The sequence below is a fragment of the Ursus americanus genome, chromosome 22 (genome assembly GCF_024610735.1).
Source record: "Ursus americanus isolate L20-20 chromosome 22, mUrsAme1.1.p, whole genome shotgun sequence".
Lineage (NCBI taxonomy): Eukaryota > Metazoa > Chordata > Mammalia > Carnivora > Ursidae > Ursus > Ursus americanus.
The window spans coordinates 25,469,024-25,484,713 of NC_142148.1; the positions used below are offsets into that span (position 1 = coordinate 25,469,024).

General features: G+C 43.6%; 1 protein-coding gene across 3 annotated transcripts in view; it reads right to left on the reverse strand.

Moving 5' to 3' along the window:
• Positions 1-877: 877 nt before the first annotated feature.
• Positions 878-15,690, reverse strand: part of KIF3B (kinesin family member 3B) — a 42,099-nt gene continuing 27,286 nt past the window's right edge. The window contains exons 6-10 of one of the 3 annotated variants that reach the window (XR_015720926.1): positions 10,518-10,631; positions 9,810-9,915; positions 7,498-7,676; positions 3,804-6,617; positions 878-2,859 (exon numbers count right to left, since the gene is read on the reverse strand). Coding sequence is in view for 2 of the 3 variants with exons in the window: in XM_045807038.2 (XP_045662994.1) it covers positions 6,524-6,617; positions 7,498-7,676; positions 9,810-9,915; positions 10,518-10,631 (493 nt within the window). In the remaining variant the exon portion in view is untranslated. Of the gene's footprint in view, positions 2,860-3,243; positions 6,618-7,497; positions 7,677-9,809; positions 9,916-10,517; positions 10,632-10,654; positions 12,858-15,690 lie in introns of those variants that run through there. The other 2 variants (XM_045807038.2, XM_087853678.1) reach the window with 2 other exon arrangements.

Sequence of the window (15,690 nt, forward strand, 5' to 3'; positions counted from 1 at the left end):
GCCCAAGACTGAAGCCATTAGCGTGAAGTTCGAAATACAGTTTCCAAGGTCAACTGTTACTATTCACAACACCCTGACAACCAAATATATGGTTTTTTCTTCCATTCAACAAGCAAATCTTTGATTCTCCAGACACCAAGAATTCCGACCCTACGTGGGGTCAGCACAGACTCCACAAGTTAAGGGCTCAGTCCCACAAGATCACCCCACTTCTGACACCAGTTCAAAGTCCCAGGCTGTCACTTGTACTTCCAGCCAACTATAAACTGGCTGTAAGTCAGGGGTTCCTATGACCCACTCAAGTTCGATCATTGCTAGAACAGCTCGCAGAACATAGGGGCGTGTTTTAGTTACGATTACCAATTTATTATAAAGGATGCAACTCAGGAACAGTCAAATGGAAGAGATGCACAGCGCAAGGTATGGGGGGAGGGGGGCGGAGCCTCCGTGCTGTCTTCGGATGTGCCACCCTCCCAGCACCTCGATGTGTTCACCAACCTGGGAGCTCTTGGAACCCCCATCCAGGAGGGGCCTTTATGGAGGCTTCACTACATAGGCACAATGGACTAAATCATTGCCTATTGGTGATTAACCCAACCCCACTCCTCCCCCCTCCCAGGAAGTCAGCAGCTGGGGCTGAAAGTTCCAACCCCCTAGTCACAAGATTGGTTCCTCCCGCCACCAGCCCCCATTCGGAAACTATCTAGGGACCCACCTAGAGTCACTTTATTAGCATAGGTTCAGGCAGGGTTGAAAGAGAATCCCAAAACCTCCTCCTATCACCTCAGTCACTCAAGAAATTCCAAGGGTTGTAGAAGCTCTTCAGGGACAAAGACCAAACATCTACTTCTTACTGAATCACACAAGACTTGTGTAGTTTCTTGATTTTTTTTTTTTTTTTTTTGGTTTTTTTTTAAAGAACCACCCAGCAGATGAGAAGACAACTTGGTGAGTCACAGGAATTTCCAAGTTGCCCAGCCAACCCTGCCCTATACCTCCCTTATGAATTAGCCCCTGGCCTATCCAGAATTCTGTCACTTCAAATCACATTTTGAACTCTTGCTTTCTGGCTAATGGATTTTGAATTATTCTAAACTAATAATTATTTAGGCTAAGCCAAGCTATGCTTTTTAACTCTTCTTGGAAGGAAACAGGGGTATGGGAGCATTGCACATAGTTTGAGAACATCTTATGAAGAAACACAATTGAGAATCCTTTGCCTAAGTCACATAGGATGCTATCCTTTCTATGCTCTTGAAATTTGCTGCTTTGGTTTTTGTTTTTAAGTCCTATGCTGTAATTTTTTCCCTAATAGTTCTCCATGCTTCCCTGTAGTGAAGGTAAAAAGGACTGGAGATGCCTTCCTATGAAATTCTGCCTCAAGAACTTCACAGACTCCCTCCCCACCTTCACCCAGCTAAGCTCTCGTCCTTCTGGTTTTTTTTTTTAGATTTTATTTATTCATTTGAGAAAGAGAGCAAGCACAAGAGCGGGGTGAGGGGCAGAGGGAGAAGCAGGCTCCCCACTGAGCAGGGAGCCCAACTGGGGGCTTGATCCCAGGACTCCAGGATCATGACCTGAGCCCAAGGCAGACGCTTAACCGACTGAGCCACCCGGGTGCCCCCACCCTTTTTTTTTTTTTTAAGATTTCATTTGAGAGGGCACCTGGGTGGCTCAGTCGTTAAGCATCTGCCTTCGGCTTAGGTCATGATCCTGGGGTCCTACATCGAACCCCGTGTCAGGCTCCCTGCTCAGCGGGGAGCCTGTTTTTCCCTCTCCCACTCCCCCTGCTTGTGTTTCCTCTCTCGCTGTCTCTCTGTGTCAAATAAATAAAATCTTAAAAAACAAAAAAGATTTTATTTGAGAGAGAGAATATGAGAAGGGGGGGCAGAGGGAGAAGTCGACTCCCCTCTGAGCAGGGAGCCCCACGCAGGGCTTGATCTCAAGACCCCAGGATCACAACCTGAGCCAAAGGCAGACGCTTTACCAACCAAGCCACCCAGGTGCCCCCTTTTCTTTGTTTTTGTTTTTGTTTTTTTTTAAGTGAGCTCTACACCCAAAGTGCGACTTGAACTCACAACCCTGAGATCAAGAGTCACACACTCTACTGACTGAGCCTGCCAGCACCCCAAATCTCTTATTCTTCAGATCTCACTGTAAATGCCATTTCTTCAGAGAGCCTTTTCCTTACTTATCCACCCAATCCCAATTAGGACCCTCTTAGTCTCCTAAAATATGCTATAATATCATTTCATGAATCTGTCATAATTTGTAATTGTACACCTATGTGCATTCTGTTAACATTTATCCTGCCTCCCTCCTCATTAAAGGACAAGCTCTGTGTGGGCAGGGACCAAGACAGGGTTGCTCACATCTATACACCCGGTGCCCAGAACAGTGTGGCACTTAACATATATTTGTTAAATGGTTAGCAGCTTTTCTGTCTTCTAAACATGGTGTGCCCAGTTGTAGCTTCTAGTTTCCTGGGATGCAAACTATTCATGGTATCTTCTGAACACAGAGCCATGTCAGAGCAATAACCACATTTTTAAATGGCTGCTATAGTCTGCATACTTGTGTGCTCTTGCTTTAAGTGCACTGCTAATCTTCACAACGGCCCTGTAAGGTGGGGGTTACTACCCCATTTTACAGACAAGGACACCAAGGTTCAGAGAGGTAAAGGAAATTCCTCACAGTCAGATAGCTAGAAAGCACACACAATCAGAACTCAAACCCAGCTCAGAGTCCAGGGTCTGTGCCTCTTCTTCTCAGCCCTCCAGGGGTAGAGTCCAACAGGCCTGAGCGTATGAGAGGCCACGAGAGCAACATGTGGCCCGTTGCTGGTACTTCTTTTTTTACCTGATGGAAAATAACATAAAATATTTTTGTGTTTAAAAAAAAGGACACATTTTAAAGTGTAATATGGAATGAACTTAAAGGAAATTCTGAAGCCAAAACACAAAAGTTCAAAGAAATGCCATGCCTGTTGCCGGGGCCTATCTCAGGAAGCTCCATGGGAAACATGAGAAGCGCTTATCTGTCACTCTTTCTTCATTTTATGTCCCTTTACCTTGTTGCTAATTTTTTTTTTTTAATGCCAGCCTTCCAACTCAGTCTTCATCTTCCACTCCCACCCTCCTTTCACTAAAAAAGTTTAAATGTTTAAACAAAGTGGCAGTGCATCGGCCACGGGCATGTCATTTTCAAAAGCGTTAAGTCATTTACGAGGACACCTTTGGTAGGTACAATAAATCTGATTGATTTTTATTACACATCTTAGTTTAGAATCACTTTTACATTCCTAGACAAAGAGATGGTACAAATAAATATCAACTGTAAAACTTAGAGCCCCAAGTATTGGCATATTCTTTGTCTAAAGGTAGCCAAAGAGAAGGTCAAGATCAACAGTAACTCCAAAGAGCCATAAAGCCCACCGCCCCCTGCCTGCCCCAGGATCACTCCTTTCATAAATAACCTCAAAAGCATTTCATTCAAGAAAACAAAGGCGGGGAGAAAGGGGGCAGATTTCCAAACAGTACCGGACAAAACCACGTGCAGTAGACAACAGCCAGGCCCACTGTCCTTATCCAGTTCCCTCTGAGCATTTTGATTATGGCTTTTAGAGTATATTAATAGCCCCATTTTCGTCCACTGATGGTGTTGAGATGGCTCAAGGTGTTGTTTGCAATGAGCCTGGACCGTAAGTGGTAAATGTGAGGCAGAACTGATATCCCATGTTAGTGGGGAATCGACACTTCTCAAAAACTTGGCAACAATTCTACATTCAGCGAGGGAGGACTTACAAGAGTCGGACAGGAAAAGCAGAGAGTGGCCCAGGCCTGAACCGCAGAACTCTCTGACGCCCTTGGCCATGGAGGTGTGGGTGGTACAATTCAAGCAGCATGCAGGCATTCGATGGGGAACAATCCAACGTTAGGTCGGAGTCTTAAGAAAGTGCTTCATGCCTCTGATTTGTGGCCTTGGGTTCTGAATCCAGGGATCTGGGAGACATGTGACTTACAAACAGGAAGCCAGATACATTCTTATCTATCAGAGCAAAAAGGGGCTTGATGAGGGCTGCACACACGGTCTCAAACTCCTTCTCCCCGATGATCTTCTTAGATCCTATTCAGACTTGCTTCCAGCGTTCACTAGCTGCTTCTGCATGAAGGCCCTCAGATGGCTTGGAACATTCTAGTGTGACTACAGACATGAAAACCAGGTTGGTCCTCTATACATTTGGCTCAATTCAGAGCCCAAAGCAGCAGCTTTCTGGTAGCAGTGAGACATGCTCCTGTCTGCTCTACTCAAATATTTATCGGATCCATTTTGGGAGAAGAAAAGCACCAGAGACTGCTTGGGGAGGGACAGCTCCACCTCCTCACAGCTGTTCTACCTGGTCTCAGACTGCCAGACCAACGCAGCTGTGTACAAGGCAAGCTTGTTTTAATAATCCTGCCTGCCCATTTGGCTTTCTTTTTTCGCTCTCTTGGAAAAGTCCCACGGTCACTCAACCACCCTTGCTCAGAATAGCCACCTCGAGACATCGGTATTAAGGTACAGTGTTATCTGCAGTGTTCAGTTCTCAGATGTGCTAGATGAATATTTTCAGCCTATGGAATTCAGACTAGCTTGGAGGGAATGTGGTGCAAGAGACAGGTGTAACTGGCAGATAACCATCTTAGACTAGCCACCTCATCATTTGGTTCCTATTCAAACAGGTAAATTCTTAATAAATAAGAAGCAGGGTTTGATCCCAAGAAGGATGAGGGAAGGCTCCATTATGCTCTGGGAATTGCTGAAAAGGGCCCTGGGTTTCAGAAAGAATGGTAACTAAAAAGGAGATAAGCTGCCAGATGCCGGATCTCCATTTGTAGAATGCTAAGACATTGCACTTGGTACCTCGTCTTTCCCACGGATTCTGATCCAGAAATGTGCCCTGGGAACTCAGCAGCTGAGTTAAAATATAACTCAAGGCCCACCTGAGTCGCCACCATCCTGAGGCACCATGCCAGCAAGGTGCACCAGTGTGGCCGACCTGGGGACTCCTATCGTCCCCTCAGGCTTGGCTCGTGGACTCAGACACTCGCATGCGAGCACTTCCAGCCTGGATTAGTCATTCAATGGGCCTTTAATACAGACAAAGGCAACAACTGCACATTAGTGTATTTCTAAACCTGGGCAAGTCCTTGGTCTCTTACAGACACACATGGACACACTCAAACAACATAGGCACCACTGTGCTTGCACACCCAGACACACTTATGAGCTTCTCTTGGGGGGAAAATGAGTAACACTCACCTAATGACCAACATAAAATGAAGCTCTGAATTTCAATAGTACAAAGAACTAAAACTTACAAACCAAACTAGTATACGTAAACGGGAAGTCCTAACGCTCTCCTCCGAACCTATTCAGCCGCACGGCCACTCCTGGCCACCACCTTTGGCTGTGCCGGCCGGAAGCCGCAGTTCTAGCCTCAGGTGAGTGTTCTGCCTTCGCGCCCAGGCATTATATCTTCCTCTCCCACTGCCCCGAGTCCCACGTCTCTGTCTCTGCACTGCCTCATCACCCTTATGCAGACAGGGAGCAAAATGGGGGATTCAAAAGTGCCACTGTGTGTCTCATTCCCCCGACTCTTGTCCCACCAGAGGAAGCAGAGCTGCCCTCCCTTTTCCCATAAGACAGGCCCATGGCTGAGCACGCTCTGCGGCCAGAGGATGGGCCTGGGCAGGGACACTCAGAGGATGTGTGCAAGGGAAAAGATGGTGACAAATGAAGAGTAAAGTGACACAGTGTATGGACATGGCATCAGCTGACAGATTTATGTCTTTGACAAGGATGGTCATGGTTTTAAGGTTTTAAAGAAGCTGTTTCCCTAAACCCTCCAAGGAGGCAAAGGGACTGCTGTTTCTATTGCTTCCAACATTCTTGGAAAACATTTCCTTATTCAGCAGGTCCCAAAGGCCTATCGAGCCTATCGGGGGCTTGGATCCAAATGAGAATTCTCATTCTACCTACAGAAACAAGCACCTATTCAAGTTCTAGGGCTTTTACTTTTCAACTTCGCTGTCATTTTAGCCTGAGGCTCCAAAGACTTGGTCCTGCTCAAGTGACTCCTAATTCTGCCCTGTTGTTCAACAAGAAAGGAGCCCAGCACAAAGAACAGGCTAGAAAAGGAGAGGGGAGAGGGAGGGAGGGCGAGCGAAGGGAGAGGAGAAGGCAAGGGAGAAGGGAAGCAAGGTCACTGGTCATTCTCTTGCTTTCCACTTCGACTATCACACTTTACCTTACCCATGCAATTCTGAGATGCTAATTAAAGGACATTTCCCAGAGTCGCCGCGTGCCGGATGAGCACCGGCACGTTTCAACCAGGTTACGACGGTTAGTCTGCAAAGAGGCCATAGCTTCTCCCCAGGGGCACGGTTCTGAGTGTGGGCTTAAAGTCCTCTCTGCAGGTTTTCGCTCGTCTCTTCTCTCAGAAGGCAACTGCTATTTACACCCTGGGAGAGGAGGACTGGCTTTACTTGGGCACCAGTCCCCGAGACTGTGGATAAAGCTGAGACGCAGGGGTTCCTGAGGAAGAGGAGGATCCCGACTTCCTTCCGCTTTTAGGCCTGCAAAAGTCAAGCACACGTTCACATGTCACGTCCCGTCTCTGTCCCTGACACAGATCAGATTCCTTTCTCACCAAGTATCCTTAGCCTTTCCTCAATGGCCTGAAAGCCAGTATACTTTCAACCGTAAAACCACCAGACTGGCACAGTCCGACCCTCCGTGCATGGCGACGTGGCCTGCCAGCCGAGGCATGACACCTCAGGGAAGGGACCTGCTTCTTGGTAACTGTTCTTCCATTTAAATCAGATCTTGACTGTCTTTTCTGAATTGGTAAAAAATACTGTTTGCAGGTAGAATTTCTTCCATTTTTGGTTTTCACCCATTTGCTGTCCTTAAGCTTCTAATTTCTAAATTTTGAATTTAGTACCAAATTAAGCACACTTGGTTATTTAATGGGTTACTTAAATGAGGTAAATTCAGCAGTGAGGCTCAAGACCTTGGGTTGTGGATTTAGACACACCTAGGTTTGAACCCTGGCTACTTTCTCGAATTCTCTAAGACTCAGTTTTCTTATCTTATAGATTTTATAAATGGGATTAAGGACAACATTTATAAGTTTTTGCAGGAAATCAGTAAGAGAATTTTTTTAAAGCACTTAAAACTGCCTAGTGCCTGGCAGCGACCAAAGAACTGTCCCCTATTTCACGAGAACACACGCTCTTTACGGTAGGAACTTGGGCACATTAGCCATTCTGGTGTTCATTAGACTTGACATAATGCCTGAGCCATAAATATTTGTGGAATAAACGAATAAACAGAGGAGTAATATGGAAGTGTTTTCTGGTGTGTTCTGTAAAGCGTTCCATGATAAACCTCTACTTTTGTTTGCCCTTGTTCAAGCATGTTCTGTTTAACCACAGGGCATCAAAAGCCACTCACCTGGCCTTGGATTTCTTATTTGTCGTGCTTTCAAAGGATGATGCGTCCACCTGTATCTCATCTTCATCCTGCAGAGCGGCATCCAGTGCAGCCTGGACTTTGGGAGCAATGGCGGGGCCCTCGTAGTCTCTGGTGGTCCGGCTGGGCATGTCCAGCTCCAACAGCACGATGTTCTCTGCCTACAGAAGCACAGCCATAACCAGTGAGGCTGGCCTCTGATCAGACACAGACAGTACAGCAAACCTGCCCCCCTCCAAAGAACAGAACTGCACATTTCTTGCTCCTCAGAGCCTACCAAGAACCTGGAATGACATAGCTTTACAACTTTTTTGCCTGGTGAGGATACAGATGTTTTTATCTTCTTCTCTGGGCTTTCCTCTATTTCCTTAAAAAAAATTTTTTTTCAACAATGAACATATATTATACCCTAAGGGGAATAAGCAGGGAAAAATAATAAGCAGAACCCATTTACTGCAGACAGCGTGAAAATACAAAAAAGTATAAAGAAGAAGATAGTAATCACTGGTAATCTCACCACCCACAGCAGCTCTGATGAACCTTTGGGTTGCTGAGGGAAGGAGGCAGGCAGGGAGTATGCACGTGGAAAGTGTGTGGCACGGTGTGTCTTGTAACCACACTTCATAAATCATACCGGGCCCTGCCTCATAACTGGCCTTGTGGCGGGATTCCTTCACCTGGTAGCCTGCGCTGGGCCTTTCCCTGGCTCCTACACACGGAGATGAGTGTGTAGAGGGAAGAACACCCATGGTACACATCCCCTCCTTCAGCTCCCCCCACCCAGGAGAGTTCAAGGCCCAGAGCTCCAGAGAGGGCAGAAGGGCCACTGCAGGGAGAAGGTGGGGAGATGGAGTGGCTCCATCAATCAATTTTATATGTTGAGATGCTGCTTAACATTTCTCTTAATGGAGTGGGTCCACTGCTAAAAACATCTGAGACCCGCTGCTTTAAATTCTACCTTTGGATCAGGTTAGCCCCCTGGAAAACCACATGTTTTGAGCTGTAGGCTTTGAAATCATGTTTCTGTTCTGAGACATGAAATAATGGGCAAGAGACATGCCCTCTGAGACTGCTAGGAGAATGCTTCTGAGGACTCTGATACATCATCCACCTTCCACTACAGAAAACCCCACCTAATGTAGCTTTTTTGCTTTTGTTCCCTTTATTTTAAATAACTCAGCACCAGGGAGAACAGTACCTGAGGAACTAATTAATCCCAATCTGTTTTGCTCTGGTGGCCAAGGGAGACTCAAAAACAGTTTAAATTTTTCAAGTGAGAAGCTATCCTTTTTTTTTTTTAAGATTGATTATTTATTTATTTGTCAGAGAGAGAGAGAGAGCCCAAGCAGGGGGAGCAGTAGGCAGAGGGAGAAGCAGGCTCCCCGCTGAGCAAGGAGCCTGATGCGGGACTTGATCCCAGGACCCCGGGATCATGACCTGAGCCAAAGGCAGACGATTAACCGACTAAGCCACCCACGCGTCCCATCAAGTGAGACTCTACCCTTAAAAAAAATAATACAGGCTCCTGCTCATATAAAATATACATAAGCAAAAAGAAGGCAATTTAACTTGAGCGCACTTCCGTTTTGATATATTTTGCAGCTTTTTAAATTCATACGTAAACTTCCAGTACCAGCTGTTTTATAACTTAACACTACATTGTGTCCCCTGGTCCACCCACTTACCAGCTAGCTACTAAGCCATAGGACCTGCTGCGGAGACGAGGTGGGAGCGTTCAATCAGAGAAGCAATAAAGCGCTGAGTACATGCCTGGCATACAGCAGGTGCTTATGAGTAGAAGTTCGTACAGTATTATTACTGTAGAATATGTTTGGGTCGTTAAATAGTCCTCACTTACGTCACTTTAAATAACTACCTGACTGACCCACATCCCGTGAAATGGAAGTACCGAAAGTTCTTTAACTCATCTCCATCTCCTGTCTTCACACATCTGCATTCCCTCAGCCTTCGCATGGAGCCATTTTCAGGCTTCAAGTTGATGTTTCTTGGCCATTGACGGTATGTTTGTTCTCCCCTCCTCCCCTAGGCCTACTTTTCTAAATCTCATTCTATTTTACCTTCTTATTCATAATTATTTGTTTTTTTGTTGTTGTTATTTACTTCGTATATTTATTATTTGTTATAACTGTTATGTTAATATAAATGTCCTCAGGAACCTCTGGAAGGAGTCATGATACAAACTCTGTGACTTTGCAGGACGGTGCCTGAGGGTTTACATAAATCTAAACTCCTTGAAAAGAGATAGGAGAGAAACACAAGGACGATCTTCTCACCCTATATCGGGCCTCTGGACGAATCATCATGGACATTCTTGCATGTTGGCTCAATGGTCTCTTATATCCCACAGCTGAGACAGGCCGCTTCATCATCTGCTGATTCCTAGAAATGGACTGCAGTGGTTAAAGCCCTGGCTGGGGTGTGTTCCACAGACCCAGGATCGTCCTGTGGAACCAGCTCTCAGAAGACACTGAGCCTATTTAAATAGAACGTGAACCTAGTAACTCCCTGGACTGAGGGCTGCCATGCACATGGGGCAGAAACTGCTTATATTTTCTGATTGAGTTGCATTCTGATTCAAATGTGAACATGACACACCTCTTAAGCTGGAAGGGATCGGAGTCATCATCCAGATCTGAGATGGCAGGCGTGAGGCACAGCTGTCAATATTCCTCACCCCTACATCCTTGGCGGACCATCTCCCACTATTCCAGCAAGACCCAGACGTAGACTGGAAATCCTCCTCAGTGGTGCATCAGACTGCCGTACAATATGACACCTTCCTAGGTACTGCCCCTACTTTGGCCTAGCACACTTCACTTGACAGCTGGGGAAGCGCAAATGCAGGAACTTGGGAAAGGTCATGAATTCCCTGTGATGGTCTCCCAATTCCTAATAATACCATCCTACCATACCCCTTGGGCCACATCCAGCTTATCTACATTTTTCCCCTCCTCCCCACCTTAAAATCAATAGTGACTTACTCCAGTCTGGTTATAGGATGTAATTTCCAATGATCTTCCTCTTCATCAAAGAAGGATCTATTCATAATTTTACTTTTTTCTTCCAGAGGGATAAAGTTCTCTATAATAAGATGCCTGTAAGAGCACACACATGAGTGAACACAGGTGGACAGAGAAGACCGCTGGAGAGCTGGCTATCCTACATGTGGGAGTCATTAGATAAGAGGCAAGCCGCTCAGCAAACATTCACTGGGCAGGCACTGCGGGCCAACCATCAGGCAGAGAGCTGGGGTACAGACAGGAATCACACTTGGTCCCTGCCTGAGACAGAGGGGTAACAGTGTGGCCCTCTTAGACATGACAGGTGCCGATGGAGGGCTGCCCTCGAACTCTAGGGAGGTCACTTCTGCCCGAGGAGGAGCAGCTTGAGGAGGAGAACGGACTGAAGAAAAGTGGCCACGCCTGGGCTACACTGGAGTGCACGTGCGCTAACTGCTGTCTCTTAGAAGGTCACTGGTACTGCCAACCCAACGCATTCACTTCCGAAATGCTGAAAACAGATCGGAAGTTAAACGGTCTTCTTCCAATCCCATGGATTGTTGCCCAAGCTAGAAAACTTCCCACTCTAATCACCAGGACAAGGAGCAAGACTGAGTGGACTTCAGTCCCTTAGACCACTGAGAATAAAGGCTGTTCCCAAGAAGAGTCTCAGCCTGAGGAGAGCTGGGGAACATGGCGAACAATGAAACTGGAACCCACTAGGTTGTGTCTTTCTATGGTGACGACTGTCCCCTGCCACATCTCTGCATTCACGCTTTCAAAACCTCAGGACAGAACAATGCCAAAGGGGTGTTAACGTGGGAAAGACACACAACAAACACCACCGTGTGAAAGAGGCTGACTCACTGTTTATTCAAAAGATATAAATAGGAGCTATAACAATGAAAATGGCTTCCCTAGGGGAAAAAATATTTCAGAGAGATGAAATTTTCTACTTATTTTATTTGAAACATTTAAGAAATTATTTTTATGACATATGTTTGTTTTTTCTGATTTTTAAAAGTCCTATTTATATGGTAGGAAATGCAAAAATTAACTACACACAATTTCTCTATCCAGAGATAGCTATTATTAATATTTTAGCACATTTTGTTCTGATTTTTTTCCTAGGTGTACATACCTAGAAAGAGGACACATTAATTATAAGGGTTCCTTCCAAATTTAAAACTTGGTCATTAAAATAAACCCTCTGAAGAATTCTTTTAAGAAAAATTCCAGCTAGGGGCACCTGGTGAGCTCAGTCTGCAGAGCATGTGACTCTTGATCTCGGGGTTGTAAGTTCAAGCCCCATGCTGGGTGCAGAAATTACTTTAAAAAAGAGAAAAGCAAAATCTCAGCGAATGTTGTAGAAAGACTGATAGAGAAAAACAGTATTTTGCAACCCTTTAATAAATGAAATAATAATTTCAGAAAAATTATTGTTGGTTGAAACCATTAACGTAGTGGTTCTTAAGCCAGGCTGCAGTTAATATCACTTACAGAGTTCTGAAAAATGTCTTGCCCAGACCTCATGAGAGACCAATGGTTCTCGAAGTGTGTTCACAGAACCAACAGGAGCAATAACTGGAATTTGTTAGAAATGCGAATTCTCAGGCTCCATTCCAGATGAACTGAATCAGACTCTCTGGGTACGGGGCCCAGCAATCTGTATTTAACAAGCTCTTCAGATGATTTGGTGCCTGCTAAAGTTGAAGGACAAATTAAGTCAAAATCCTTGGGGTGGGCCTTTTTTAAAACTCCTCATATGATTTCAGTGTGCAGCCAAGGTTGAGAACCAGGGTTTCAGAGCCAGCTTTCAGTTAAAGCTTTCAGTCAAAATCCAGACTGTGAGATGTTTCTATAGGTTGACCTGGCTTTTATTAAGTCAATTGCAAAAAAAAAAGATTTAAAAGGAAAAGGGATTGCTCCAGAGTAAAATAAACTGAAGAGAAATAATAACCAAATGCAATATGTGGTCTTTGTATAGATATTAATATGAACAAAGCCATAAAATCTGAATATGGGTAAGGCATGAGATAATACTAAGAAACAACATTAATTTTGTTAGGTGAAAAGATATCGTTGTGTATACAAAAATCAATTGTAATTCTATACACTAGCAATAAACATTCTGAAAATAAAATTAAGAAAAACAATTCCAGGGGCACCTGGGTGGCGCAGTCGTTAAGCGGCTGCCTTCGGCTCAGGGCGTGATCCCAGAGTTCTGGGATGGAGCCCCACATCAGGCTTCTCTGCTAGGAGCCTGCTTCTTCCTCTCCCACTCCCCCTGCTTGTGTTCCCTCTCTTGCTGGCTGTCTCTCTCTGTCAAATAAATAAATAAAATCTTTAAAAAAAAAAAAAGAAAAACAATTCCATATACAACAGCAAAAAAAAAAAAAAACCCACTTAGGTATACATTTAACAAAAGAAGTGCAAAGACTTATCTACTGAAAACTACAAAACATTTTTGACAGAAATTGAAGATCTAAATAAATAAAAAGACATCCCATGTTCATGGATCAACACACTTAACTGTTGACAGTATTCTCCAAATGGATCTATAGATTCAACACAGTCCTTATCAAAATCCCAGCTGGCTTTTTCACAGAAATTGACAAGCTGATCTTAAAATGTATACGAAAATGCAAGAAACCCCAAATAGCCAAAAACAATCTTGAAAAAGAAGAACAAAGTTGGAGGACTCATACTTCCTCATTTCAAAACTTACTAAACAGCTACAGTAGTCAAGACTGTGGTATTGGCATAAAGACAAACAGATCAATGGAACAATACTGAGAGTTCAGAAATAAACCTTTCCATTTATGATCAACAAGGATGCAAAGACAATGAGAGAAGACCCTTTCAACAAATGGTGCTGGGACAACTGGATATCCACATGCAAAAGAAGGCACCTGGAACCGTACTTCAGGCTATATATAAAAATTAATGCAAAATGGATCACAGACCTAAAAGTAAGACCTGAAACTTTAAGACTCTAAGAATGACCTAAGAGAATTGAAAACGTAAGTCCACAATAAAACTTGTACACAAATGTTCATAGCAGTATTATTCATAATAGCTAAAACACAGAAACAACCTAAAGGTCCATCAACTGATGAATGGATACATAAAATGTGGTATATTCATACAATACAATATTATTCAACCATAAAAAAGAATGAAATATTGATATGTGCTACAACATGTATGACCCTTGAAAACACTATACTAAGTGAAAGAAGTCAGCCACCAAAGGCCACATTATTCCATTATAAATTGATATGCAATATCCAGAATAGGAAAATTTAGATACAATACCAAAAGTTTAAGCAACAAAAGAAAATAAAGATAAACTGGACTATATCAGAATTAAAATCGTTTGTGCTGCAAACAAAATACCATAAAGTGAAAAGACAACCCACAGAATGCGAGAAAATATCTGCAAATCGTCTATCTGATAAGAGATTTGTCTCCGGAATATAGAAAGAACTCTTACAACTCAATAATAAAAAGACCCAATAAATTACCCAATTTTAAAACGGGCAGAAGATTTGAACAGACATTTCTCCCAAGAAGTTATGCAAATGTCCAAAGAGCACATGAAAAGACATTCCATATCATTAGTCATTAGAGAAATGCAAATGAAAACCACATACAACTTCACATCCACTAGGACAGCTATAATAAAAAGGACAAACAGTTACAAGCGTCAACAGGATGTGGAAAAATTGGTGGTGGAAATGTAAAATGATGCAACCATTCTGGAAAACAGTTTGGCAATTCCTCCAAAAGTTAAACACAGAGCTACCATATGACCTAAGCAATTCCAGTCCTAGGTATATATCTCAGAGAAATGAAAACATGTCCATCTAAAAACTTGTCTATGAATATTCACAGCAGCATTATTCATAATAGCCAAAACCTGGAAACAACCCAAATGTCCATCAACCGATAAATGAATAAAATGTGTGGTATATGCATAAATCTAATCTCATTCAGCCATAAAAAAGAATGAAGTCCTGACATGTTACAACATGGATGATCCTTGGAAGCACCATGTTAAGTGAAAAGAACTAGTCCAGAAGGCCACATAGTATACGATTCCATTTATATGAGACGTCCAGAATAGACAAATTTACAGAGACAGAAAGTAGAATAGTAGGTACTTAGCACTGAAGGGGGGCAGGTAATAAGGAATGACTGCTAACTGGTACTGGGTTTCCTTGGGGGCACAGGGAGACACAAAAAATGTTCTAAAACCATATTGTGGTAGCAGCATCTGGGTGGCTCAGTCAGTTAAACCTCTGCCTTCAGCTCAGGTCATGATCCCAAGGTCCTGAGATCAAGTCCTGCATTGAGCTCCCTGCTTAGCAGGGAGCCTGCTTCTCCCTCCCTCTGCCTGCCACTCCCCCTCCTTGTGTTCTTGTGCTCTCTGTCAAATAAATACATAAAATCTCTAAAAAAGTTTTAAAAATTAAAATTAAAACTAAAAAGTCAGATTGTGATGCTGGTTTTACAACCCTGTAAATATGTATTTTTAAAACTGACTTGTACAATTTATTTATTTATTTATTTGTTTATTTATTTATTTATTTAGGGGGCGGGGGGGGGCAGAGGGAGTAAGAATATTAAGCAGGCTCCATGCCCAGTGGGGAGCCTGACACGGGGCTTGAGCTCACAACTCTGAGATTACAACCTGAGCCGAAAGCAAGAGTTGGATGCTTAACCCACTGAGCCACCCAGGTGCCCGCTGACTTGTATACTAATTTAAACAGGTGAATTGTATGGTATGTAAATTATATCTCAGTAAAGCATTTTTTAAAACAGCATTATGATTATGTATGTAAGTATGCAGGAATGAGACAACATGAGGTTAATATTACACGAGATTTTAGAATACTTCTATGAAAGATAAATGGCAAAAGGTTGTTTATCAATGAATCCGGGTGGTGGGCATTTGTGTGTTCATTATACCATTCAGAAAATTCTACTTAATAATAGATTCCCTCTTGTCAATAGAGGCTGGAGCCTTTAAAAACTTCAAGCAGGTAGGGTGGAAGGAAATTTGGAGATCATCCGGTGAAGTCATTCACCTAACAGATGGGACCCAGAGACAGAAAGTGACTTTCTCAAGAATAAAAAAACAGACAAGGTG